Consider the following 27425-nt stretch of genomic DNA (forward strand, 5'->3'; position numbering starts at 1 on the left):
AAACTGCAGTTGGATTGAATAAAAAAATACATCTATCTTGTATAAAAATGAAAGAGGAACTGGAATTCACAGGTAATTAAAGAAATGTAATTTTCTATCTCATTCCTGTATTTTAAATCAAGAAAAAATATTAAAAAGGACAATACCTGCAAAAAGAAAATACATCCGATACACATAAATCACCTTAGTCCCTACACTGTTATCCCAATCACAATAGGATATGACAAAGAAAACACTCAATAGAACAGTTATGATCTGGGTTAACTACTATGCTTTACAGAAGGGAAAGGAAATTTGGCATCCAAAAAAAGAAACAAACAGCTGTATCATACAATTATCCTCTCAGTGTGGTGGATCGAACTTCAAGTACTCTCTTGATAAGAACAGTATGCCTACAAAAAACGTTTCCAGGCATAATATTAACAATCTGTACCTATATTAATAATATCTGAGCATTCACATGTAACTGTCACAAGTAAGAAGTAGTAAGTCCATTTTTAAATCAAATTGTTATTAAAAATCTAATTTTCAAAAAAAAAAAAAATCACAGATGAATTTGCCTACAATTCCAGACTACCAGATTTCTGGATTCACTGAAAAGTTCTAGCTTTCTAATTTGGCAATTAAGTCACTTCTGCCCTTGTAATTCAATGCCCTTGAACAAATCAAATATAGCGACATCAACACTCTAAAATTACATCCCAGACCTCAGATTTTAAAAGGGAATAAGAAGGGGAAATTATGAAGAAAGTTTTGCTCCTGGCAAAAGAATAATCATGTATATTTTGTCCTAGTGATTGCTTACAATAAGCATAAAATAAAATAAACACATCTCATATATTACACGTGTGTAATACTGCATTTTCTATGGACTGTATGACATGTTTGAATTTCAACTCATTCTGGAGGTCCATACCCAACTTTCAGCTAAATTTACATAGACAAACATTCCTTTCAACCTTGTGAAGATCAGGATGAGAAATAAAGATTAACTTACGAGCAATTAGAAGATAACCATACCAAATTACTTCTATTCCATAACTTCTCACAACAAACATTTTTTGAAAAAGAAAATAAAGTCTGGTTACCTACATTGTTTATGTATTCTGAAAGCAGGTCTTGGAGAGCTTGACGGATAGCATTGCACTCGACAATGATGCGTTCTCAATGGAAATCAGGTGTGCAGGAAGAATCAGCTAGCAAAGCTGCTCCACTGATAATAGCTTCCAAACGTTTCTCTAGCGATGGTCTTATTTTCTCCTCACTCACAACAAGAAGATCCTGGATAATCAAATGCTGGGGAAAAAAAAAGTAAAAATGCTTAAAAAAAAGAAAAGGTAAGAATAGTCAACTTAATGAAATTGCTGTTTTGTTTTTCACCTGCTTGAACTACAGTGATAATAGTCTTCCTAGACTTCTAACTAGCTCTTTCCTCTTGATACATCAAAAGTACCTTTGACTATGGCAAATCCCAGCCTCATTACTGTGGCTATAGGCACAGATCATTTGCAGACAAAGCCAAGTTCTCTTTGCCAACCAGACCTCACTGCTTCTAGTCCAAAATCCACGTTACCAAACTGCTGGCCTGGTTTCAGTGCTAGACTAGCATCTGAGCTTTCCAGCTTGAGCGGTTTCACACCAAAGTGCCTCACAGAATAAGATTACATCTACCTGCCTGCCACGTAGACATCTTCTGACCACAACTACCTTACCTCTGAGATGTCCCTGTTTCCTACTTTTACCATGTGAAACTGAGTATTTTTCCAATTTAGTCTTTCCAACGTTTGCACCTGTCATTTCTTTACAATGCATTTTACTTCTGGAATCAGAAACACTATTTGTTTTCTTTAGAAATATGCACGTGTTATCACTGAAATGTCATACTACTTAATCTATCATTCATCACACTCTCTCCAAAATTAAGAGTTATAAACCTCATTTTAAAGGCAAAGAACTGGGGCCCTGCCAACCAGCCTCAGAGCCATACAGAAGGTAAGTCTTAAAAGAGGCAACTGCATACTGTTTTCCCAAGTTCTCAGGCAGCCTTGTTTCTCCTTCATAAGTTTTATCACCAATGTTGTCAAAAATTTACCCGTTCAAACTGTTTTCTGTGCATGCCTGTAGTTCTTGGGCATTGTCTGACTTCCTAATCCCCCCATGGAGTGGGTCTGCCACGTACTCACCTTGTAAATTTTTTAAGAAAAATGCATTTTATACTAAACTCTGTGTACAAATATAATACTGGGTATGTGATGTTTACAACTCAGTAATATTTAAACCATGTTTTATTTAAGTATCCCAGAACAGAGGCACAGCTTTGTTTGAATGCCTGTAGGGGGTTCAACATCTCTAAAAGTCTAAATATTGGAGATGAGAAGGACATCTGGATATCAAACAAAACAGCACTGCCAGCTCATCACTGAGATGTTACACAAGCAATCTGATTCTGATGATTTTTAGCCTAATATAGTCACACACCAAGGCGGAAATTCACTGCTGCTACCTTTAACAGGCTTAATACCCACAAAGCACTGATAATAGCTTTTGTTCAGTGACTGTGTTTTCAAAGGACACAGAAGTATCCTCTTGCTTTTCACCAGCTGTAGTAAACAAAAGCAACAAAGTGTTCTGGCATTGTTAAACTAATTACGTTTTAGTGACAAATAAATACTCTAAGGAAGAAGGAACAGGAGAGGTAATACTTCCATGCATTATAAAAGAGAGTATAGTGGAATTTCAGCATTTAAAATACAAACTACTCATTTTTAACCAAACTGAACACCTGAAAGAGTACCATTACTATCCAGATCACCAAGCCTACATTCCACTTAAGCGGTACATCTATATGTGATTTTAAGCTAACAGAAAAAATATTAAGCAAGATAACCTTGCCGTATATACTGAAGTGGAATTTAGGTCAAGTATACCAGAATTTATCTGTGCTCATCCAATATGTGCTGAACTACTTTTAAGCCAGAAATCTGCAATTCTTTTTCCAATTTAGAACTAACAATTTCAAGTACTGTCTAGCTTAGGAACTACAAAGAAAGAAGTCTAATATAACAACATTGCAAGATAAAAAAAAACATATGGGAAACAAAATGAGTTACCTTCAGTTCTATTGTTTATTACTTTAATCATAATCTTTGCCACGACCCATGAGTTAAAGAGAGGCTACAGGTTTGATTACGCCATCTTTTCCAAAATTCGCAACAAGGACTTTGAAAAAGCTGTGAGATTCTCCATAGAAACTAGAGAAAAAATAGATTTAATAATTTGAGTATTTCCAAATGAAGTATCTTACTACTGACATCAGGCAGTGCAGGTTACTTCTGCTGTACTCAAGTTTAAATGGAAGTTTGTTATTTTCCATCCTGCAAGGAGCACTGTAGGTTTCTAAATGTTTCGCCTCCACTGTTGATACATTACTCTCAAGTTCTCAATCTCATTTAAAAGTACTCTTACTATTTAAGTACTCTCAATACATCAGCCAATTAACATACATCATAACAGTGGACACCAAACCTTCTTAAGTCACTTGTAAAAGCCTTTCTGGAGTCAAAAATTTCAGGCTTCTGTCCTGCTTCATAGAGGAACACATTAATATCAGAAACTGTGACTACATGAACTCTAGTCTTTGAATTTCCACAGAGCAACCACAAGGAAATGGTATTTCTGAGTTTGTCTCCGCATTCATCATGTTAATTGCCAACTTCCTACCGCAACAGAGCATCCTAAATAAATAAATAAATGCAGGCTGTGCTACTGCTGTTGCAATTTATCTGAGACAATGAAGTCTAAGACTATACGAATCTGTGGCACAGAACTTATGAATTTTTGCATGAAGTGACGGGATACATCATTAAAATAGTTTGTAGGTTTATGTCAAGAAATGCTGTGCCATCTAGAAGAAGCAATTTTTGATGAAGTTATAACAGTAATTAAGTATTCCCAAATTCCTAGGTTTTTAGCTCCATTCATTATCCAGAAACATACAGTAAACCAGAGCAAAAGAAGAAAGGAGCTCAAGCATAAGCAGGAGGGAAAGAGATTGAGTACTTTAAAAAGCCAACTAATAGCATATCCATAAAAGCAACACACTAACCTTACTTGTAACCTGAATAAAAGATGTAAAAAAAAAACCCCAAAATATTCTGACTATGGAAACAATAATATCACATGTAACTTCGGAATCACTGCAAAACTGATATTAGGCCATAATTGTATTCACCACTTCTCTTGCTAACAAAGCTAGAACAAACAAATCAGGGCAGTCCCTTGTTTTCACCCTCTTTTGCAAAAGAAAAGAAGTCGAAGCAAGAAGTGAGTTGAACACTTCTCAGTAGTTCTAAAAAATTTCACTTCTGCAGTCTCCAAGGGAGAAGGAATACTAAAATTTTGTCAGGGTCTGGGTCCCTTTCTTAAAAGGCTTGGAGAAAAGGAGCAGTGCTTGCTTTCTCTCTCTGACATATCTCCATATACCCTAAATCCTTACTTGCAATGGATAGAGCCAGACTGGTTTATCCAAGGCACACACCAAGACCCAATAAGAGCAGTAATTGAGCTCCTAGTTAATTAAATATAGAGAGTCCTAAGTCCTTTTCTACAATAGCTATTGCCACAGAGTTGGAAATTTATCTGAAGACACATTTCTGGAAGCGTGGAATTAAGATGCCACTTGTTCACAAGTATAATTTAGGGAAACATTAAGAATATTAATTTCAAAACATCTACTTTTTCCATCTTTTTTCTCTCTTTTTTGAGCTTCCTTACAGCAAATAATAATGACAAAAATCTGAAAGGAGATGGTGATGAGTGCTTTTATGGATTCTAAAGTGGAGGAGAAAACAAAACCCTTTTAGTTGTCACCACTTTAAGAAGGAATGCATAACTTTAAGATCAGAAAACAAATAGTTCCCAGCTAATGATAAGGGAAGTTCTTCCAGAGATAGCCAGCTTCTAGAGGTGAGTATACCCATTTTTGATGTGGAAGACAGGTTTATTTGCATTAGAGATTTGAAGTACACAGTCGTGTATGTCTCCCACATTCATGTTACAGCCCAATTTGAATGCCAGATTGTTCTGTGGTATCTCACCTCTGCTACAGTTAAATCCTTTTGGCACTACTCAGTGGATCAGCAGCTTCACTGTTGGATTCCTATATCTCAAGTAAGAGTTCTCAACACTAACTACTACATAGTGTCCATCATGCCATAAAATACACCTGCAACTAGAATATTCAAGTATAACTACAGTAAGAAGTTACACTTTAAGAAGTAGCTTCATCACAGAAGACTAAGCCACACCTGAGGGCTACAGCCAGATAATCATTTTGCTAACTACGTGGTTGTTTTCAATTCTTAAATGAAAATTGGAAGATAGGTTCTCTCAGAAAGCAGTTTGCAGAAAGCACACAAAAATGATTAACAGACACTGTCGGCAAGAAGTTGCTACCATTCAGCTCTGAATTAAATTTAAAAGAGACTACTAGGCAACAGTAACCAGTAAAACATGACTTAAGATTCTGCCCACAGTTATAATTCTTAAAGTGATTTCATCAAATAATTCTGATCAGGAACCTAAATAGAAATGGTAAGTTGATTTCCAGACAATTGGAAAATGACAGACTTGCAATAAGCGGTCACACTTTTTTGCTTTAACAGGGTGAAGCAATGTTTAGCTACCTGAGCACCTAAGCAGAATTATTACATGACTGTTTTACCCCTCACTGGCCTTCTGATCCATGAAAGAGTGATCACAAGAATTCAGAAAACGGGTTGCATTTTCTGGCATTTTGGCCTGATCTACAGTATTTTAAAATCGTGTACATAACTTCTGTGCTAGATGGCCAGGGTCATTAAACAACAGCAGGTGAAATGAACACAATGAGTGGATGACCTGTGTCATTTTGTGAGACATCTCTTCACGTTTATAAGATGCAATACCAATGAAAAGCATAGGTAACCTGCAACCACATACTCTTAACATTGATCTTATGCAATTAAATTAGTTACAGTTTTGCATTTAATAGTGAATAATATGGTTATTTATACAGAGCCTATAAGAGGAATTCTCGTGAATCTACTGATTTAACTGTTCTCATTCTTACTAGTAACTTCCTCATTTAAAAATTTTTAATTACTCTGCCACTGCCAGCACTAGCAAAGAAGGAATGACACTGCAAACCATACAGATACTAGTCCTGGGTAAGCACTGTAATACTTTTCTACATTATAAATATTTAATGAGATTTGTTCCCAACAGACTATTTATTACATCAGTTTATTTCACATCCCTGTATTTGCAGCAACAAGATAGAGCAAAGGTTATTTCAGGTCTTCAGCCAATAGAACTTTCAGTAAAGAAAGAAAAGCACAATCGTTTAATTCAGAATATCATTTTTAAAAGTTTAAATGCTCTATAAATTATGCTTATCTAACACATGCAGCTTAAATTCCTATTTGTGCTATGTAGGTAAAAATAAATTTAAAATTCCGTTATCAAAATGGCTTTTTACAAGTGAGGCTTCTATGCTGTTACACTTCCAATAAAAACAAATTCAATCCAGAAGAAAATCTTCCATGGAATCACTATCAGAATTCTCCTATTTTAAAATGATAATAAAAGTAAAGGCAATTAAAAAAACTCATTAAAATAGTACTGCTTACACACAGTCAAGATAAATTCATCTGCAGTCAGAAGATGCAAGCATTTGCCCAAATTCTGTTTTACCTTGGGGATTTTGGTTTTTGTTTCTGGGTTGGTTTTTTTGTTTGTTTGTTTTGTTTCATTTCTTTGCTTTCATTTTATGTTTTGGTTTTCTGGGTAAAAACAGGTAAAGCAAAGCTCTAAATTAAACTACATTATCATAAAGGCCATCATCATACCACATGACTTAACACACAAGTTATTTTCTTTCATTTAGTTATAAAATAGTTTATAGATTATATCTTTGAAACCTGGTGTAAACAGTAAGAATGGTTGACATATTGCATGCAATCACATTCCTTTGGGGATGAAAAAAAAAGCCTGTCAAATTCAGCTTAGAGCATGACTGAAAAGTCTGTTTTAATCAATACACTACCATTACAAGATTTATAATACATAGTGACTTCAAACGTTATTGAATCATTCATTGAATATTTTAAACAAAATCTATTATCATCAGTCATAATATTACTTCTCTTGAAAATGTATCAATAATATTGGAGTTCCAAGGCAGAAGAGTTCAGTATTTTTTTTTTAATTTGGCTTACTTCTGCTATATCAGATAAGGAGTGTAGTCCATCACCTCATCTTCATGAGGTTACAAAATTGCAAAGGTTGGAAGGGACATCTAGAGATCATCTAGTCCAACCCCAGCTGTCTTTCACCACTTTTAGCAAGATAAGGGAAAATTACGCATGGAAGAATCAGAGAAACATTGGGAAAATGAAAAACTCCATACAGAGGTCTAGGTATAGATTAGGAGCAGAGAAAAAGCTGACATACTCCAAACATTTAGTGTTTTTATTTCAATATTTAACCAATCTGTGAAAGTATATCACTCACAACAATTTAATGTAATTTAAAAAGACACAATTACATTTCTTAACCTTCAATTATATAAATTGCATAATGATCCCAAAAAAGAGTTTCAGAGTAAAGAACATCACCCTGCAACTTACTAGTTCAAACAGTCAATATGGTAGTGACTGCAATCATCTGAGAGTCACTGTTATTTGTAAACTAAACTTACGAGTTCTGCTCACTTACTCAAGGACATTTCTGTTTCCACCATTGCTTACATGCGTGGAAGTAATTCTTCAGTTTGCAGTGAAGTGTTTAAACAGAACATCATTTAAAAAAGTGATTCTTTCCAATAAAATAATTTAGGGTGGTACTATTTAAACTAAGTAGTGTGTTTGTCTTTCAGTTTTCTTTCAGCTGTTAAGTGAAATAAAACATTTTTCCTAATACGTTGCAGAGTGAAAGGTTTAAGGGTGTACCTACCTCAAGCTCATCAAGTGCACTTCTAGAGTGGCTTTGCGAGATGTAGGTCATCCCATTTTATTCACAACTCCTTGGGAAGCATTAGAAATCACACTGAGAGCATTTTGTATTTCATTGCAAATCGAATCCTTGCTGGCTATACGGGATGCAACATCTGAATGTTCCAAGCAAGCTGAACATATTGAATAAAGAAGAGAAGAATTTTCTTTCAGGGATGCATGTGCTGCAGCAATTTCATCTCGCTGATCACTAGATTTCAAATCCTGTCAGCAAAGGAACATGTCAGTTTTGAAGTGCTTTTGGAAATAAATGGAAAGTAATGCATAAATGATGTCGTGCCTTTTTTGTTTGTTTTTCTATCTGCAGTCTGTTTATGGACAAGTTAAATTCATCAAAGATTTAGAAAAACAACTGTATCTACAACTGTACTTGTGATTTAATCTTCTTTATCTCACAAGGAACAAACAAAATCTGTGTAAAACAATCACTTTTTTTTAAATTGTATTTTATAAGCAGCACCATGCAATATTCACGTTTTGTTTTTCTTAAAAGGAGTTTTCCTGTGAAAATAGAGTTCTGGAAATTAGCTTTCTCTCCTCTCAGAAATCAATAGGGAAGGACGTAGATGTAGATAGTGTTAACAAAGGAATCTTAGATTTATACACCTAAACACATTATTGTGGTTGCATCTGTCCTGCCAGCCTAAGTCCCAAGCACTCTGTAGAAAGGAACAGCAGTAAGAGATGAGAATTCTGAACTTCAGGGAAAGATAAAGCACAGAAGATAAGGAAATAAGACTGTCTATGGAAAGCTAACTCTGTAGACTGTCACTGCCTGTTTCCCCTCTCTCCCTGCTATGTGCATACTTTTAAGCATTCAGGGATCCCATGACATTTATCTTGTTCCTTCATTCCCCACCCAGACCTGCTTGAAACCCTACAGCCTTCTGCCATCCCAGACAATAAGAACTAAAGCTGAACCTTGAAACAGAAAGTAAGTTTCAACTGTTATTTGGAATCAGGTCGAGATGTTACTTGGACAACTGGAAGTTATGGACTTTGGGACAAATACAGTCAGTGTCAGTACTGTAAGCAGCCTCCTGTCTCAGCCTGCTTTACTCTATAAACATTTTCCATATGCTCTTCCCGCATATCTGCAAAGTGGCCTGCATGAAGGAAAAAATTAAATTCAGTGGAAAAAAAAAAAGAAGGAAGGTCAAACAGCCCATCAGAACAACAAAAGCCAGTGGCAACAGCTTCAAATTACAGGAAGAGGCACAACAAGGAATTAAGAACATGAAAACAAAGCTGCTTGCAGTCTGCTCTAAAGCAAGTTGGACTTTCTAATTATTTTCCTTTGCACTGCATGAGGCTTTGCATGCATTATTTACAAAAGCATCATAATATCCACATCTCACTGTATAAAGGTCTTACTTGATGGATGAAGAAAAGAGCATTCAATATTGAATGAACTGCTCCTAGCTTTCAGGTATTTTTTTTAAAAATCTCATTTACTTGAGGAAATGCATTGGACGTAGGGCTAGATCTTACTTTGTCAGTCTGACTTGGAAATCTCAGGGGTAGAGTAGAGGGGAAAAAAAACAAATAAACTGAAGCCCTAAACAGAAGCAGACAACTCCTCCACCAGTAGGTGATTTGAATCAGAAAACAGGTATTCTCCTGGGCAGATTAATATTTAATATATTTATTAAAAAATCCTAAAAATAAATAAGTCATAATATAAATGAATCATGACTGTGTGGAAATGATTTTTTGACCACTTTGCTGAAATCCAAATACTCGACCTACACTCAACCTTTCCTAATAGATAACAACAGAATGCTCCCTTTTCTACTGTACAAGGGAGCTACCAACTAGGAGATACATTGGCAAGTAGGTGCAACAGTTCAGTCTCTCTGGCTTCTATTCCTAAACGTATCTTACTGTTCTCTACCTTACGCAGATAACTGAACGTAAGTCCTTCCAAAGGACTTCAATAATAAATTAAAAAAAAAAATCCTGCCTTAATAATAAATTAAAAAAAAAATCCTAACCAGGTCCTTAGAAATTCAAAACTGGTAGGCCAGCAGCAAAAAGCTGACCATTGTCATAATAGACAAAGCCCCACACATCTTCATACTAAACCCAAAGAACAGAGAAAGAAATAGGTATGACCTGAACTAAGTTGTCACACAAATAGTATCCAAAAATATATTCAAGTTCTGTAGCTATTCTTAGGATTTATGAGTGTTATTACCATCATATTCAATTCTATCCAAACATTGTAAGAAATGTTGTAAACTTCATTATAAACAAACTACTTCCCTCTGTTTCAGTTTCCATCTCCTAGGTTTGTAGACAGAGCAGAATGTGCGAAGAAAATGAGAGATTTCAGTGAATTCTAGCTGAGAGACCTTCATCAGCATTTTTGGAGCTCTGGGGGCAGGAAAAATGCCAGCAAATGGAAGACGCGCTTTAGGAAAACTCTAAGATACCTGTCCTTCCAAGAACCTCATGAAGGAAAGGAGACCTTGCCCCTGGCAGACCTGCACAACCACCTAATTCCTACCCTAGCTCCAAAGGAAACTGAGCATCTCCACAGCACTTCAAACATAAAGGCCCTGAGCAATTCCTCTTGCCTCTAGGATTCCGTGGAAGGGAAATACGAGAGATACATAATTCTACTATGAGACTTACAAGTATGTATCAAATAGTCCCTAGCTCCTTCCACTTGCCTCAGTTAATGGATTTGTAGCCTCTTCCCTTCTTTCACTCTTTTCTCTATTACTCCTTTGCCAGACAGCATTTTCAACTTTGCTACTCCAGTAGCAGGGACACTTTCAACTGTTAAAGATAACACAAAGGGAACATTATATATATATATATATACACATATATACACACATACATACACACACACACACACACTAAACTGCAAATCATTTGCTTTTAACTGGGGAAATGAAGTAACTCTGACCACTGTGGCACAGGAAATAAATTGAGATTAAAAAAAAGCATGCCAAGCAACGCTGTTGTGTTAAAAATAGTAAGACAAGTTAATATCGACTCCTATCTTAAATCACTTTCTCATCTTCCCATTTTCTGCAAAGAAATAAAAAAAACTTTTTATTTGAATCTTAAATGTCTCCCATAAATTTAAGAAATCGTATTAAGACGATATTAAAAGAATGCAATACCTATTTTCTCATCATTATGACGTGCACATTGTGATAAAAGCACACAAACACTAAAAGCTCCACAAAACAGCTTTGCATACATCTCCTTGTAACAACTCACTCAGAGAAAAAAAATGCAGAAATGCTAAGAACTCAGACAAAACAGAAGTGTGCATTTCATTGTACACAAAACTGCAATACAGAAATACGTGCATTAGTTTCTACTTGCCTGTGTACCCTTTAAGGCAGTTTTAGTGGCCAACTTGATCACAAATTCATTATTATCCACAAATCCTAACGCAAACCCTTAAACAAGTAGTTTAAGAACTGCACTGAATAGGTTCAAATGGAAGTGAAGAAGTTATAGATCTTAAAGGCTCAAGTGAAAAATGATAGCTAACAAAGTTTTCCTCTCAGATTTGAGCATTAGCCAGGAAAAAAATACAATTTAATTAATAATTAGACAAAATTCTGGCATGAGAACAATGCCTTGTGCAGTCAGGAGACAGTGAGAGCCTCAAAGACAACCACAGCTTCAAAGCAGAAAGGGAAGCTCCCATGTTTGTCAAGAGGAAAGGCCAGATTCTGCCCCAATTAGGTTAACAAAAAATACAGAGACAAGAGAGCATATGAGGAAGTGATTACAAAGACAAACTGGAACCATGAACATATTTAATACATGCATACAGATATCTAAATATATACACACACATAAAGGATCCCTTGTGAGGGGGACATGTAAAAATTCTGGAGCAACCACTGCCACATTCAAAAAACCAACGCAACATTAATTTTCATAGTAACACGGGATTATTCAGGCTCTTTGTAGGTACCGGAGGACTGCTGTCAGGCTGCCCTCAAACTTTTTGTTCAGACCAAACAAGGCCAGACCTCTCATCCTCTCCACCTAAGACAAGTGGAACTAATCACAGACATCCGGATGGCCTTTGGAACTCATCAAAATGATAAGCAGATCTGTGTTCATTTCTCTCAGAGTCTCTAAAACCTGTGTTTTCACAAGTGCTAGTAAAGCACATCGCCAGTTTGGGGTTTGGTTGTCAAACACTTAGGAGAAACTTGCTGTACCTTAATGAGATCTTGATTTTCAAGAAAACTGCCTAACAACATGGCCCTCTAAACAAGCACAGCATTCATACAAACAGAGTAATGTCACTGCTTAATTACACACTAAGATGAATAAAAATAAGCACTAGCTTTCAAACTTGTTGTTCTTCAGCTGTCCAGGAATGCTTTAAATATTCAGCATGTTACTGATTTTAAAACACAGCGGGTTTTATTTCACACACCATTGTATCAAATTCTACAATCATAATATAGAATCATTGGTAACGTATGGCATTCTGATCAGTTACACCACCAGAGCAAGTTAACCACTGAGAAGATCTGCCCTTAAATTCACAACAGCAGTGAATGAGAAGAAACATGCATCAGTGCGTTCTCATTAACTATCAAAAATGGTACAGTCAATTTCAAGTCATGACTTTAAGGACTAAGAATTTACGACACTGCTTCCACTAAGACTTTTCTGCCTTCAAAAAACCCTCATCCACAGGACTCAGGTTCCCACAAGAAGTGATGCCTTGCAACTTTCTCTCTGTACGTACACCTACTCAATCATACACATACTGATACATCAGACCACAAAAACAGACCAAGTATCAAAACTTGATCACATCTGGTTAATATCCCAGGGTGGTTTGTTTGTTTGACTTAGAGCTTTTTTCCCACAATATGCTGTTCAGATAGGAAGGTACAGTTTCTATCAGATTGCAACTGATAAGGTATTTATATAATTTCATATTTCAGTGACTTCTTTTAGCCCCATTATGGATTAAAGAGCAACACCTCACTACCATTTCCCTATCCTTTATTTCCAAATGCTTCTAAAAACCTGCTCTCTTAACTGTTTCCTATATTAAGTTGTTGTCTTCAAAAGGTTGCAGAGAATTTTTTCCCCTCTTCAAATTAAAGTAACAGGATCTTTATATAAGTCTAGCTCCCCTTTGTCTGCACACAGGTAGCTCTTAATATATTAGCTCCCAAAGGTTTTCTCCTAGTGACAGCTGTGGTCACATTTGCCATAAATGAGCACATCTAGTATGAGAACAGGAAACATTCATCAGGAAGAGGGGTTCAGGTCAAACACTAGATCTGACTCTCCTGCAGCCCTTATTCTGTCTTCAGGAGCAAGAGAGACAATAAAAAGAAGGAATTAAAGAGAAGAAATGAAGAAAAACATAAGGAGGAAATAAAGCAGAAATACATATAAGTTTAAAGAGAGAATTCACTTCTTTGACCTCCAGAAGCCCCTCCATTTGACCAAATTCAGGACAAACTCAGCTCATTGATTTTTATAAGGTTAGAGTCCAATTCTTGAAAATCATATATTACCTTAACACTGAGAGTGGAAGGAAATTAGTACTTCAAGATCATTTTCATATGCATTCATCAGGGGAATTAAATGAACAAACAATGCTTCAGTAAATATTCTTTTTCAAAATGCTTTGTAGCTGGAATACCATGACTGGGAACGTTTTGAATTATTACAAAAAGACTGAAAGAACATGTAGGGGATTACAGAGACCTGACACTGATCTGCCTAAGCTTATCAACTGAGATTACATAAGAACCAGAAGTCCAGAACATACACTAAGATGGGAGTACAAGTAAAGACACCAGAAAATGTGACATTTGTCAAAAGCCAGATTAAGACAAGGCTGAAAACACTCATTCAGTTTTGAAATATATTGATACTCAAGACACTTTCACATATTATTTCTTAGCTTTGGGAAACCGCATCATCACTCATGTGCAGTACAATGCACAGGATACAGTCAGAGTTTGTAAAAGTACTCCAAACAATGTTTTCAATGGAAGATACTTCACTGAAAAGTGTGTCATAATGACATTTTCCACAAACAAAAATTTCTGCAATAATTTTCATTGCTCCTGTAATACTCTTATTTGCTTTTGAATATTTTTAAACTAGAAAGTGTTTGGGGATTCTTATTAAATAGAAAAGATGTTCTATTCTTTGCCTTAGTGCTATTAGGCTGCTTAGAAACTTCTGAAGTAAAAAATACCAATAGGAGAAGATCACATTCTATGTAGCCCTGTAGAATTTTCACTGATACACAGCTTAACAGTTACCAAACTGATGGATTTTTCATATTTACTGTTGTTTTATCTTTATTTTTATACATATCTAAACATGTCTAACCGTACTCCAACTTTCACTTGAGTTCAGGATCTCTTTCCTACTAAACAGTTCAAGGTCCCCAAGGTATAAGTTCCTCCTGGTCCTAACAGAGCACAGTTCAGTTTTCCTGGATTCAATACCCCAGTGTGAGTTTTGCATCAGGCATAAGCAAACACACAACTCATAACTGTTTCAACTGGGATTTCCTCAGACATAGTCAAGGTGCTTGCCACTCTCGTCTGACAAACTCCAGATGCAGTTTTATGATTGTAAAATACTTCAGATAAATGTCTGTTAACAATACAAAACAAGTTGATTTTTTTCCCTACCACAAAAACACAAAACTAAAGCAAGCTGAAGCAAATAACTCAGTGACATTTTTTTGCAATTTTAAGAAGCATCCAATTCAAACACTGCAGAGAATCTTGTTTCCTTTTGAACATATGTACAATTGATGTGTGTAAAGAACAGCAGTCAAGAAAATGAAACTGAAGTGTTGATCCATCAAAACAAGCTTATTAAGCACTACCAGTTCCAGAAGTGTTAACAGTAGGTTCAGATTTGTCTGTTCAGCTTACACTGCAAAATCATTTTATTTTGAGCGTTATCATGGATAACAGATTTCCTTTCTTCTTGCATATCAGCTGGGTTTTCTCACCATTGTTTTCTGCATACCCTGCAAACATTTATAGGATAAGCAACACCAAACAAGAAAGTAAAAGCCATAAGCCCTTGAGCTCCGTACAGAATGTTAATGCACTTGTATGTGATAGATTTAATACAGAACTGAGAATAAATGCCTTCCAGCAGCTGTACTCTGGACCTATAAATTGCTGTGAGTACTGTGAAAATCTGTACAGAAGAACAGCTGTATAATTTAAAGCACCAGTATTTGACAAAAAAAGCTGCAGATACAGAACTTGATTTCTTTCTTTCAACATACTTACAGAAGTTATAAGTTGCCTGTACAGAGATTCTTATTAGATTAGAACTTCTGTTCATCTTCCCTGATGGCACTTCAGTGTGGAATACTATTTAATTCTTAAAGTTAAGGAAATTCAAGAAGCACAAATACCAAATGAGCTTTACAAAAAAAAATGCTAAAAACTTGTAAAAATAAATAAATAAAAAGAAAATGATGAGCATTTATGCTCTACATTGAATATACTTGGACACTATAACAAAAGTGGAGTACTCTGATCCAGTTTATACTGTAGAGGTTATATATACACTGTACTAATCCACAAAAATAAAATGTTGAAGGTTTAAACAGTTGAATTTTTGAGATAAATCCCTATCAAAAACACTGACAGTTATATCACACGCTCCTGTTCTTCCTTACACTTGAAAGATTTTGCAATACCTCCACAGTGTGAACAGTCTAAAAATACAAGCTAATTACTGTTAAGATACGCATCATACCTCAGCAGCTACATAAAATGGTATACCACGTAACCAGTGTCTAAATCTTACATAAATTCTGTGATTTTATTGGAGAAATACAAAGATTTGTGTTTCACAGTCACATACACATTCAACCATCCATCAGTTGCTAATTTATGAACACCAAGCAACATATTTTTAAACTTTAATGATATTGGAACTTTTTCATTAATAAGGAAGGACAACCTCTGAGCTAGTAGTTTTGAGCAGAAAATGGAAAAAGCTTCTGGAATATATTTTCATATTTTAAAAAATGACATTTTAAGAGTTATAAATAAAATTACTTTAACATCCACAAAATCAGAATGTTTTGTTGAAATCATTTGAAACAGTTACCTTCAGAACAGAAGACTTCAGACTACTGCCTACTAACTCCAGTTTAATTTGCCATATTTCTTTATGTACTAGTTTCCAACTTTCATAGTTGGAATGTCTCAACAGGAAGCAATGCCTTCCTGGACTCACAGCAAGAAACAGTGAACCCTGTAGCATTTCTTATATTGGTTCAGTAATGGCAATTTCCTTGATTTCTAATTATATAAGAAAAAAAACATTAAAAAAAAAGTTGAGCTAAGAAATTTAATTATGATTTTTTTGATGTGGAAAATCAGAACAGTTCTGAGAAACATGTTTTTATTTTTGTAAACTGAATGTTCTACCAGAAGTGCAGTTATCTAAAAGCCCTTCAAACCAGTCAGAATTCAGCTTATGAGACACACAATACTTCAGAACAAAACAGCAAGCCTGCTATTAATTATTCTCTCATACAGCACTAGCTGTCATGATTCAGTGGGTTCAACACAATTCCTAACATTAATACAAGGGCTACCACAGGCAGCATCCCCTAAGACAACTGCATTCAGTAGAAACAGCATGTAAAATATAACGCAAGTCACAGTAATACAAGAAAAGAGGTGGAAAGCAGTCACAGTTTAAACTTCAGCAAAGGAAGTTTTATGAGGACCCCACAGACAGACACTGCAGAACACTGAAATTTTCATCTTCATGATCTCTCCTTTGAGTCAGGGCTTTGCTGATTCTCCTTGAGTATAAAATATGAATCCACAGCTGATCACAATCATGATCAAAAACAAACCTCCATTGCCTTATCATCATCTCCATATAACACAAAACGTCAGGACACTTTCTAATGGTCTTTTCCTTGAAGAAGGGAAACGTTAAGAACTTCCAGCTTCACACAGCAGTGGCAGCCTTTTGCCAAACTGTCCTCTACCTGTTCATATGCTGACTTCCTTGTTTTCCCTAAATGGCTAAAAATCATTGGGTTTGGGTTTCCTTCTTTTATTTTTTATGATTGTATCTATAATGTGAAAGAACACCAAGGAATTAAAACACACAGATTCATCTAATTAAATGGCATGAGAAGGTTTTGAATTCAAGAGTTTTCTCCATAGTATTAACTTCTTGTCTTGGAGCAATGTATAATTTTAATTGCAAACCTCTCAGCTTAATAAGCCTTAACAGAATACACTCGTTTCTATAACTCCAGTGGTTTTGCACAAATGATAATAAATTCAGTTTTTTCCGTAGAGGAAGCATCACTGTCAACCTACGTGTTCTCATCAGTAACACAGTTAGAAATTACAGGAGTGTAAGGAACTCAGGCAATTTAGGGAGTCTAAGTTTTGTTCACTGAGAAATATTTGTGCTACTTAGACTTAAGTGTTTTTTAAATAAGCAACTCTTGGGCCTGCCAAATCAAAAGTAACCATATAATTACTAGTTAATACCTACAACCTAATGAAATGTAAAGTAAACAAAATGTTCAGTTTTCATGCACTCATGTTAAAGATGTAGGAAAAGAGGTTAAAAATGAAATCAACCTTCCTTGCTTTCCTTGGTCATAACAAATGAGCAAAATGTCTTCACAAGTTCATGTTGTTAGTTTAAGAAGTTTTACAAAGACAAGTTTATTTCATACTCTCCACAAAATTAATCATAACCTTTCACGTTTCTCAAGTCTTCAAGAGTCCACTGGAAAGCAGTTATGATCACTAGGGGGCTAGAGCACACAGCCTGAGACTGCGGGCAGGGACTAGACATACTCAGACTTGAGAAGGTTGCAGCAAGTGTGGGATCCCATTTGTAGCAGGAATATTTGTAGAAATATTATAGAAAATATGGAGCCAGGCTCTTCTCAGAGACTCACAGCTAAAGGATGAAAAGGAAGACATTCTGCTGGAAAGCAAATTGCCATTACCACTTTCAGAGTAAAAAAGGTTCACAAGACAGATGATGCACTGCTGCAAGGACCAAGAGAGGCCATAACATTTCCATCCTTACTTGTTTTCTCCTGAATATCTGTATTTTTGTTGATCTCTTCTTTCAGTTCACCACCCTTGTCTATAAATTAAAAATGTTAAACTTGGAAAAAGTTAAGAAAATTTAGAGGCCAAACTGAACATGAAACAAAGCATGAAAGAAAATCTGCTTGCTTTGCACTAGTTCACATGTTAATTCCTATTAAGAAAAACAGCTCTCAGCTGCTCCTAATTTTGATGAATTCGTAGTTCACTCTAACAATGATCATACGAGCTATCTGGGTGGGGTGAGGGTGGCACAAGTTGTTTCTATCTTCTTATTTGGTGGTTTTGTTTACATATAAAGCAGACAGGTTCAGACACTTCCAAATCCAAGTCTAAGAAAAACATACCCATCATTTTAACATAATCCAAGTAGTGGGTTTTTTAAAGACCTGTCTTAAGATTTACGTCCCTTAATGTAAAGATGCTGTTGCAATAAGGAAGATGAAATGCAAAATAAAGCACAATGGTTAGGGCACTTTTCAAACGGAAGGAAACAGTGAATCCAATGTTCCCCAAGACTGCTGTTATGAAGCCATTAAGTATGACAGCCAGGGTAGACAAAAGAACAGTAAGACAGTATCAGCATCAATACTTCCCTTGCTGAGGGACAGATAACACTTTCTAAATTTAAGATTATTTCACAAATTTCAATGCCAAAAACCTTTATCTAAATTGTTTTGAATCTCTTCTTTAAGCAACTTACTCATCCATGTTAATTATTAAAAATATATACTGAAGTAATGACACACTTTTTCTATTTACTCACCCTAAGCCTAGGCTGGCTACTTCTTAAAGAACTCTGCAAGAATTAAAACAATTATCTGTAATAACCATGTCAGCCTTGAAATAACTGCAAGTTTGCTTTCTGGAGGCTCTTTGATTCTTACTATCCAAGTACTTTCCTCATGCTTTTGCAAGAGTGCAAATAAGGGCATAGGCTGTGACAGGAAGTACAACTCAGGACAAAAACAAACAAAAGCCAGTAGGAGAAGATCAGTGAATAAGAAGGAAAAAAAATCAGAAGTTAAAAAGTAGGAACACTAACGGTCAGAAAGAGGTATGGAAAAAGAATGGCATACAGACTAGTACACTGGCCCATCAGGTCACAATATTACAATATTGATAGTCTTCAGAAGCCTTGAGATCTTCTCAAGGGGTGCAGTGCAACAGATTAAATATAGTAGTCCTTCTAGATAAAGGGGGAAAAAAAGTTTTCTACTCCATTCCCCAAACCAAGTGCCATAAAACACATAGAGAAATACCAGTTTAACTGTCCCATGGTTTCCTCTGGAACAAACTCCTTTCTTAGTCTAGCTGTTTCAAGAAACAACAAAGCACATAGCTGATGGAGAAAGAGGATTGATAATTATCACTGAAACTACTAGTACAGAAGAAGCCTTGTGTTTTTGAACTCATTTAATAAGAGCAGATTAATAAAATTGGGCCAGGTAAGTCAGTCAAAGCAGCACTGTACTTCACAAATAATTTACTAAACAAACTACCTCTAAGGTATGCACTTAAAAACTTGTATTTTCATATAGAAACACAATTTCAAGTGCTCAGCAAGTCCAGAACACGTTGCATTATTACTTCGTGCCCCTATATAATTCTTGCTGTCATTCACTGGACTGAGATGAATATCATGAGACTGTAATTTTCCACTGATTAATTACAACTTGATTAAACATTGATTTAATCCCAAATCCCCTCAATCCTAGGGAAATTGCAACGTAAGTTTTTGCAAAAAAATGTGGAAAAAAAAAGCAGAACATTAACAACATCATTTGTAGGACACTCAACAATTCTACGATAAGTATGTATTCAGGTTGTTTTTCATTTAGGATTTTTGGCAAGTGGCACAACTCACAATGTTGCTGACTAGGACATAAAAAATAATATACCCTCTTTATCAGCTCTTATAAATTACAATCAATATAATGTCTAACAGTTTTAAGTACTGTGAATAAAATACTAAAATTATGTTGGAGTGCCTTTATTTTGTAAAGTTTAATTAACATGAAAATAACCTTTCAGTAATGTTTCTTTCTTCTAGATTATTTTTATAAAGTATTAATGAAACATTAACACTTTATTCATAGAACAAATATCTCACTTTCAAATTGATAAATCACACTCAAAAACTATCAATTTCCTTTTTTATTATTAGAATATCAACTCCTAAAAAGTGAACAGAATTTTTACAGAATTTTTAAGTATAATCCTTCAGAGAACTTGCCTTCAAAGCTAACGAGGGTAATTGCCTTCAGAAAGAGAATAAAACTTCCATATTTTTATAGTCATTTTTTTAATATAAATTTGAAGGTTTTTTTGCTCAAGAAAAAGAGCTCCAAGAATTCAGAAATAAACTTTAAGCCTGAATGTGAGATACAGTTGTGTGTTAGTGTATTTTTCAAGTGAGTTTTGTGCTTCCCCTCATCCTCCAGCAGATCTTAAACCTGCCAGCCACATTCTTCAATACTGTCTAAGAGAAGCAATATAGTGTCTCCATTCCCTCGCTGAGGGTTTGATGTAGGACTGCATAGTTGCAGAAGGGATCAGCTCTTCAGTATAAAGGCACTTCATAAACCTAACATGAGGACTATTTGCTCATTATACAAATACAGAAATAAGAGAAACTGCATCAAAAACTGACAAGAAACTTGTGAGCAGAGGAAAGCACCATTCTAGTCACACCTTCTGCCTTTTGCTCTTCTCTTAAGCACACTCAGGCTATAGGGATAAATATTCAGAATTAGAATAAGTTGAAAGCTTAGTAAATGTAATGACATTCTAAGCATCTCAATAATAGTAATAGCAGAAAAAAAAAGCCACTCATTTAAAAAATTAGAGATTGACAGAACAGAACCTGGCACATGATTCTTTAGCAGAGAACAAAAGAACAGTGGGCCCAAACAGGAAAAAGAGCCCTATGGGCTACTGCAAGCTCAAACACTTACGAGGCACCAAACAGGGGAGCTGTAATAGCATGGCTTCACCAAGGGCAGTTCCTACCTAACCAATATAGTTGCTTTTTATGATGGCATAACTGCAGCAGTGGACAAAGGAAGAGCCACTGATATCATCTATCTGGATTTCAGTGAAGCCTTTGACACAGTCCCCTGTGACATTCTTCTCTCCAAATTGAAAATATGGATTTAACGGGTGGACTATTCAATGGATGAAAAACTGGTTACAAGATCATACCCAGAAAGCAGTGGTAAATGTTCAGACGGAGATCAGTGACAAGTGGTGAGCCTCAAGAGTCAGTACTGAATCTGATGCTCTTCAACATCTTCGTCAATGACATTGACAGTGGGATCAAGCTCACCCTCAGCAAGTTTGCAGATGACACCGGGTTGTGTGGTGCGGTTGACATGCCTGAGGGAGGGCATGTCATCTAGAGAGTCCAAAACAGGCTCAAGCAGTGGGCCCAGTAAAACTTCATGACTTTCTCAAAGCCAAGTACAAGGTCTTGCACCCGGGTCATACTGGTGGTGATGGAAGAATCAAGTATAGCCCTGCCAAAAACAACTCAGTATTTGTGGATGGCAAGTTGGACATGAATCAGCAATGTGCCCTCAGCTCAGAAAGACAACTGTAACCTGAGCTGCGTCAAAAGAACGGTGGCCAGCAGGTCAAGAGTGGTAGAGAACTCAGCACAGGAGAGATGTGGACCTGTTGAAACGCATTCAAAGGAGGACCACAAAAACAATCCATGGGATGGAAAACCACCCCTATGAGAAGCAGAGAGGGCAGGTGCTTTTCAGCCTGAAGAAGAGAAGACTCCAGGAAGACCTGACTGCAGCCTTTCAGTATCAAAAGTGGGGCTGTAAGAAGAAAGGGGACAGACTCTTCAGCAGGGTCTGTTGTGACAGGACAAGGGGAAAGGATTTCAAACTAAAAGAAGGGAGATTTTGATTGGATATAAGGGATATGTTTATAATAAAGAGTGGTGAGGCGCTGGAATGGGTTGCCCAGTGAGATGATGCCCCAACATTGGGAACGTTCAAGGTAAGGTTGGACAGGGTTTTGAGCACTTGATCTTACTGTAGACACTCCTGCTCATTGCAAGGGAGATAGAATAGATGAACTTCCAACTCGAAAGATCCTATTATTCTGCAGTTCCACATTGAGTCACACAGCATACTGGGAGACATCCTCTTTCAAAGCAAGAAAATCTTCCCTTCAAAAACTTTTGCATGCTAACCTAATATCAATAAAACTATTCCTACCTCATGGTCTCAGTCTAGTCTAAGGCAGAATACTTTTTATTCATTTAAAAAAGGAAAAAAGGAAGACACTGCTGAAACCAATTGTGTTCATTTATAAACAGCCTAAGACTCCAAAATGATTTCAATCTTGTTCATCCCACCTCTTCTCTACCAAATTTTTACCAAATTAGAAACTACGTTAGGAAATTTCAATACTGGAAATATTCTTCAGCTTAAGCAATACTCGATCTTAAAAAAGTAGGAAAAAGATTTAAAAAATGCATTTATCTTTATTCTGCACTTACTCAACTTGCAATACCCACATGGCAACTGAGGAATGTCTGTTACTACATACTTTCCCCCTCTTTAGACACTCTTCCTCTGACTTAAGCAAAAATAACTGTCATTGTTAAGGAGTCACAAAACAATTTCTAGATTTAAAATCAGTCTTATCAACAACTTTAACCACAGTAAAGTGTTCCAAATGCTAAACATTTGTCATTCTTTTAAGCATGCTATCGAACAAGCCCTGAGAATTCAGGTTGTCAGTGAAATTAATTTGTGAAAGCCACTGATTTAGTCTGCTAATGCCACAACGAAAACAGGATGTTTTCAAAAACCTAATCATATACTAACAATTGCAACTTGAAAGCAATTTTGATTACTATAATCTCCTCAGATAATCAAAGAAAGAGCAATCAAATATGCCTATAAGAACATTTTCCTTTCCTATCTTAACAAAATTAATTCTATAGTATTCGTATGTTGCATTCAACAGCTGCTATATTTCAAGGAAACTTTGTGATGTCTCTGGACCAATGTAACGTGTGTTGTAAGGCACCTTGATGCATTTGGCAAATCTCCCTTTGAGAAACTGCTTGGGCCTTGTCATCTGGAAGAAATTTCAGATGTCTATTAGTGAGAATCTTGAGTGAAGATAAGTAGCCAAACAACATATTGAGGATTGCAGTGATCATGAGTTCACAGTAATTAGACAGCAACTAGCGAAAATAAATGACATTTAATCTACAAGCTAAACTTGCAGTTCCATTAAAATGTCAAAAATAGTTATATAAATGGATACATGTGCCAGAGAGGTTTTATCTGAAGAGTATCAGCATGCAAAACCTTTTTAATACTACTGCTTAGCACCTAAGTGAAGCCTACATGGAATAATTAGTATCTTCTGAAAAGCCTTGACAAAAGTGCAAAGAATATTCCTTATGTTGTTTAAAATGTTCCTGTCTGTTGCCCCCTATCTGATAAAAAAAAATACAGGGTGCATAGATGAGGTCAACATGGAGAAAGCTGGAGAAACAAGACAGATCTTTAATAACTGAACACAACCCATCTTTGATTAGTAGAGGAGTCTGGAGGTTAGTTCTGAAAGGAAATATTCTGAACTGTTTTGTGCATCCAAAAACACTGACAGAAAATGAATATAGTGGACTGGGGGAAAGAAAGGATAGCACAAAGGCTGACAAAGAAAAATTTGAACAGTGCACTCACCTAACCACAGTGCTAGTCAGAATTAGACTGAAGTCAAATTGGGAAGAATCTGTGACTAAGTTATTTCGCCTGATAAAGAGTGGGGAGCCCAAAAGGCTCTTGAGCTGCCCTGCACAGCAGCCAGCTACACAACAGCATCTCTGTTGTCACCTAGGGGAGAGATTACACCTCTTGAGGTTACACCTGATGCAGATCCCTTACACATCGATGTCAAGAAATTCCTTGCCAGTATAGATCCTTAGTAAAGGATAAATAGCTTGCTAATCTTTGTAAAATTTGCTAAAATTGTATTTTAGATTACCCATGGGTATACAGCCCTTTAGACATAACCTATTGACCAATTCCATGACTTAGAGTGGATTCAGCCACACATAGGCTCCTCAACTCTGTGCTGCAAGTAGGTATGCTCTGAAGCTCATGACTTTGAGTCATGAGGAATGGTCTCCTGGACAAGCATTTACCCCCCTATGCAGTAAATGATCAAGTGAACAAGACTAGAGAAGGCAAGGTTAAGTTGCTGTCTTATTTATGATTAAGTTGTGTTAAAGCACTATTACAAATCAATAAATACAGCACTGCTTCTCTCATGAAGAAACTAATGACATTTGTGACTGCTGTTAAAAAAATGCTTCAAGAACACACCAGTTAGAAAATAAATAGAATAAAATCATCAAATAGACATTAACATCTTGCTTTTCAACAGGTCAATACAAACACCAGTACCCTGGCCTAATGGTCCTTGTCAACCTCAAGCTCAGCTCCTACAGGACACCAGAGTCCAAGAAGAACTGAGGGGGATGACTAAGATTTTAAACATTGAGCTGGGAACAGAATTAACCACACCTTGGCCCTCAAATGAGGAATAAGTTATTTTAAAAGAACCAACACAAATTTTGTTAGATTTCATAATAATGCATCCTGCAGTTATTCTCCACTGAGACACACATAATTTTCCAGCAGTCAATCTATCCATTAATACTGGGAAAATCTGTTCCAAAGTGATTTAAAAAAAAAAAGATGACATTTGGTTTTTTTGGTTTTTTTTAAGGGGGAGGTTAAGAAACAGTTTTTAGTTTGTTTGTTTCTAAGATAATAAAGATCTGATACACAGCAGTCTTAGCATCTACTCTCTACTGAAGCCATCCTATATTCAGGTTGTGATGGATGAAAGGACAACATAAACATAACAGAAAATGAGTGATATCACCAGCCTCTGTGGAACTATAGACAAACTTTCTGCTTGCTTCATAAAAATTGAGATGTGAGCATTTGTAAATTAATAAATGGACAGAGGTGATTAACAGTAAGATAGAGAACACTCGTCATGTCATTTCTAATCAGAAAGTTTTTCAGATTTCAACCTCCGGCCTTCAAAACCTCTATATATTGCTATCAAATCCTAACAATTTACTGAGTAACAGATGTCAAAAATCAAAGACTCATCAAGTCTTTGTAATCAGTAATAAAACAAAAAAAACTATTCTGTCAGGTAGGTGAAGCACATTTCTCAAAACTTAACGTAATTTTTTCAAGTAATCTAGGGCTTCATATTGACAGTTTGCATAAATCACAAAAGTAAGACTGCCCATTAGGACTACAGGTGATGAGTATCATCCATCCTGTCAAGAAAGAAAAACTGACGTTTTCACTTCAATATGAAGAAGGCATTCAGCACTAGACAATTCTTGATGATGGAATCACAGAATCATAGAATCACCAAGGTTGGAAAAGATCTCTAAGATCATCCAGTCCAACCATCCACCTATCACTAGTATTTCCCACTAAACCATGTCCCTCAGTATATCTAAGCATTTCTTCAACTCCTCCGGGGACGGTGACTCCACCAACTCCCTGAGCAGCCTGTTCCAGCATCTGACCACTCTCAGCAAAGAAGCGTTTCTTAACACCCAACCTCAATCTCCTCTGGTGCAACTTGAGGCCATTGCCTCTCATCCCATTGCTAGCTACATGGCAGAAGAGGCTGAATCCCACCTCAACACAGTCTTCCTGCAGGTTAATCTCTGATTAATCACAAAAAGTATTTGTCTAGGACATTTAGGAAAAAAATCCAAGTGTTACAACAGCTTTAATTACAAACAAAAACATATATGAATGACTAGAAGTTCACAGAGAAGGAATACCATTAGAAATAAGACTACTATGCTCAAATAAAGAAGTTACTTCATTCAGAGTAATCAACACTCAGCTGTAGAAAGAGTCTGGACTTGCCCCGTTGCAATACTGTAACACAACAGAAAACACAGCAATGATAGCAAAGTAGCAAAGTCCTAGGCTACAGCAAATGAGGATATGTACAGATGTTGCAGTTGCAGACACAGAAACAAAGGAAAGTAACTGCTTACCCTTAGAAGGCCTCAGGTACACAGGAATCTCCAGTGAGATACCATTGTCTCCACTGCCAACGCTTAAATGAGGTCTAGGAAGTGGTGGATTCTGTCTACACCTCTTCCAGTTACTCAGGTGTGTTACTTGCACCTGAGCTCCCCTGGGTTGGCCCTGCCTTCCCATCAGGTGCTTAGCATTTTCACTACAACCACATAACATCCAAAATAAAAAAAAAGCAACCAAATCCCATCCATTCTCTCCTTGGTTTTCTTTCACAGTAGCTAACAAGGAGCTAGAGTTCATAATTAAATAATTCACTAGCAGCTGCATGATGCCCATTACCAATTAGGAAAAGAAAGAGCAAAGAGTCCAGCAAGGTCGGAGCCATTTTACTTCCACCAGCTAATCCTGCTAGTAATGCCTCATGGCCACTGCATTCTAGCATAGCTTTTGCAAGCTGGATATCCTTACATTGCTCTGTTCCAAACCATTTTTTCCTCAGCTGTTAAGGTGTCAAACTGTTCTGCTTTATTCAGCTGACTGAAGCAAGTCAGGTGTCTTTCTCTTCATTTCTACAAGATACAAACCCTCCTTGCCACATTAACATCCACTGGCTCTTCCACAATGTAATTCTAGTGTAGTAATTCCCACATCAGATCAAAAAGCCCATAGGTTACAACCTGTTTATTCCTCTATCCAGGTTACAGCATCATTTACTTCCAGAATGCCATCTGACTCATGACTTTTGTTCTGTCATCATTGAATACCTTTTTACCGTAGCAAGATAAAATTGAATTGAAGAAAGAAGGTTTTGACAGGCACACAGCGAGTTCTGACAAATGCTCTCGATGTGGGGAATAAAGAGAGAAAAAAAGACAAAGAAGGGTAATCCTTAAGTTTTTCTTACTTCCTTGGTAGAATAATGCAGACTATCTGAAATAGAAACTAGGTCACATTACCGTAGACAAATTTAAAACAGTAGCACAAACACAAGGGGAAAAAGTTGATCCTTTGAAGACCATGACATAGAATAACCCTGAAACACAGCAAGAAGAGGTTCCAGAAACTTAAAGAAGAAAAAGATGCACTGCTAGAGCATTAGAAAGAAAACTCTAGAGAGATTACTCTGTGAAAAGCATTTTTTTTTGCTTCTTTTCCTTTAGACTATCCCTCAAAGAAAGCTGTAATCAATTAAAATCAGG

General features: G+C 36.3%; 1 protein-coding gene across 1 annotated transcript in view; it reads right to left on the bottom strand.

Moving 5' to 3' along the window:
* Positions 1-27425, bottom strand: part of CTNNA3 (catenin alpha 3) — a 367000-nt gene that overhangs the window by 295022 nt on the left and 44553 nt on the right. Inside the window, 4 exon segments of the mRNA XM_065746949.1 lie at positions 1093-1296; positions 7993-8015; positions 8018-8255; positions 15308-15318. Of these exon segments, the coding sequence (XP_065603021.1) occupies positions 1093-1296; positions 7993-8015; positions 8018-8255; positions 15308-15318 (476 nt within the window).

The sequence above is a fragment of the Cyrtonyx montezumae genome, unplaced genomic scaffold, assembly GCF_038088225.1.
Source record: "Cyrtonyx montezumae isolate F1298 unplaced genomic scaffold, pur_monq_1.0 scaffold_4, whole genome shotgun sequence".
Lineage (NCBI taxonomy): Eukaryota > Metazoa > Chordata > Aves > Galliformes > Odontophoridae > Cyrtonyx > Cyrtonyx montezumae.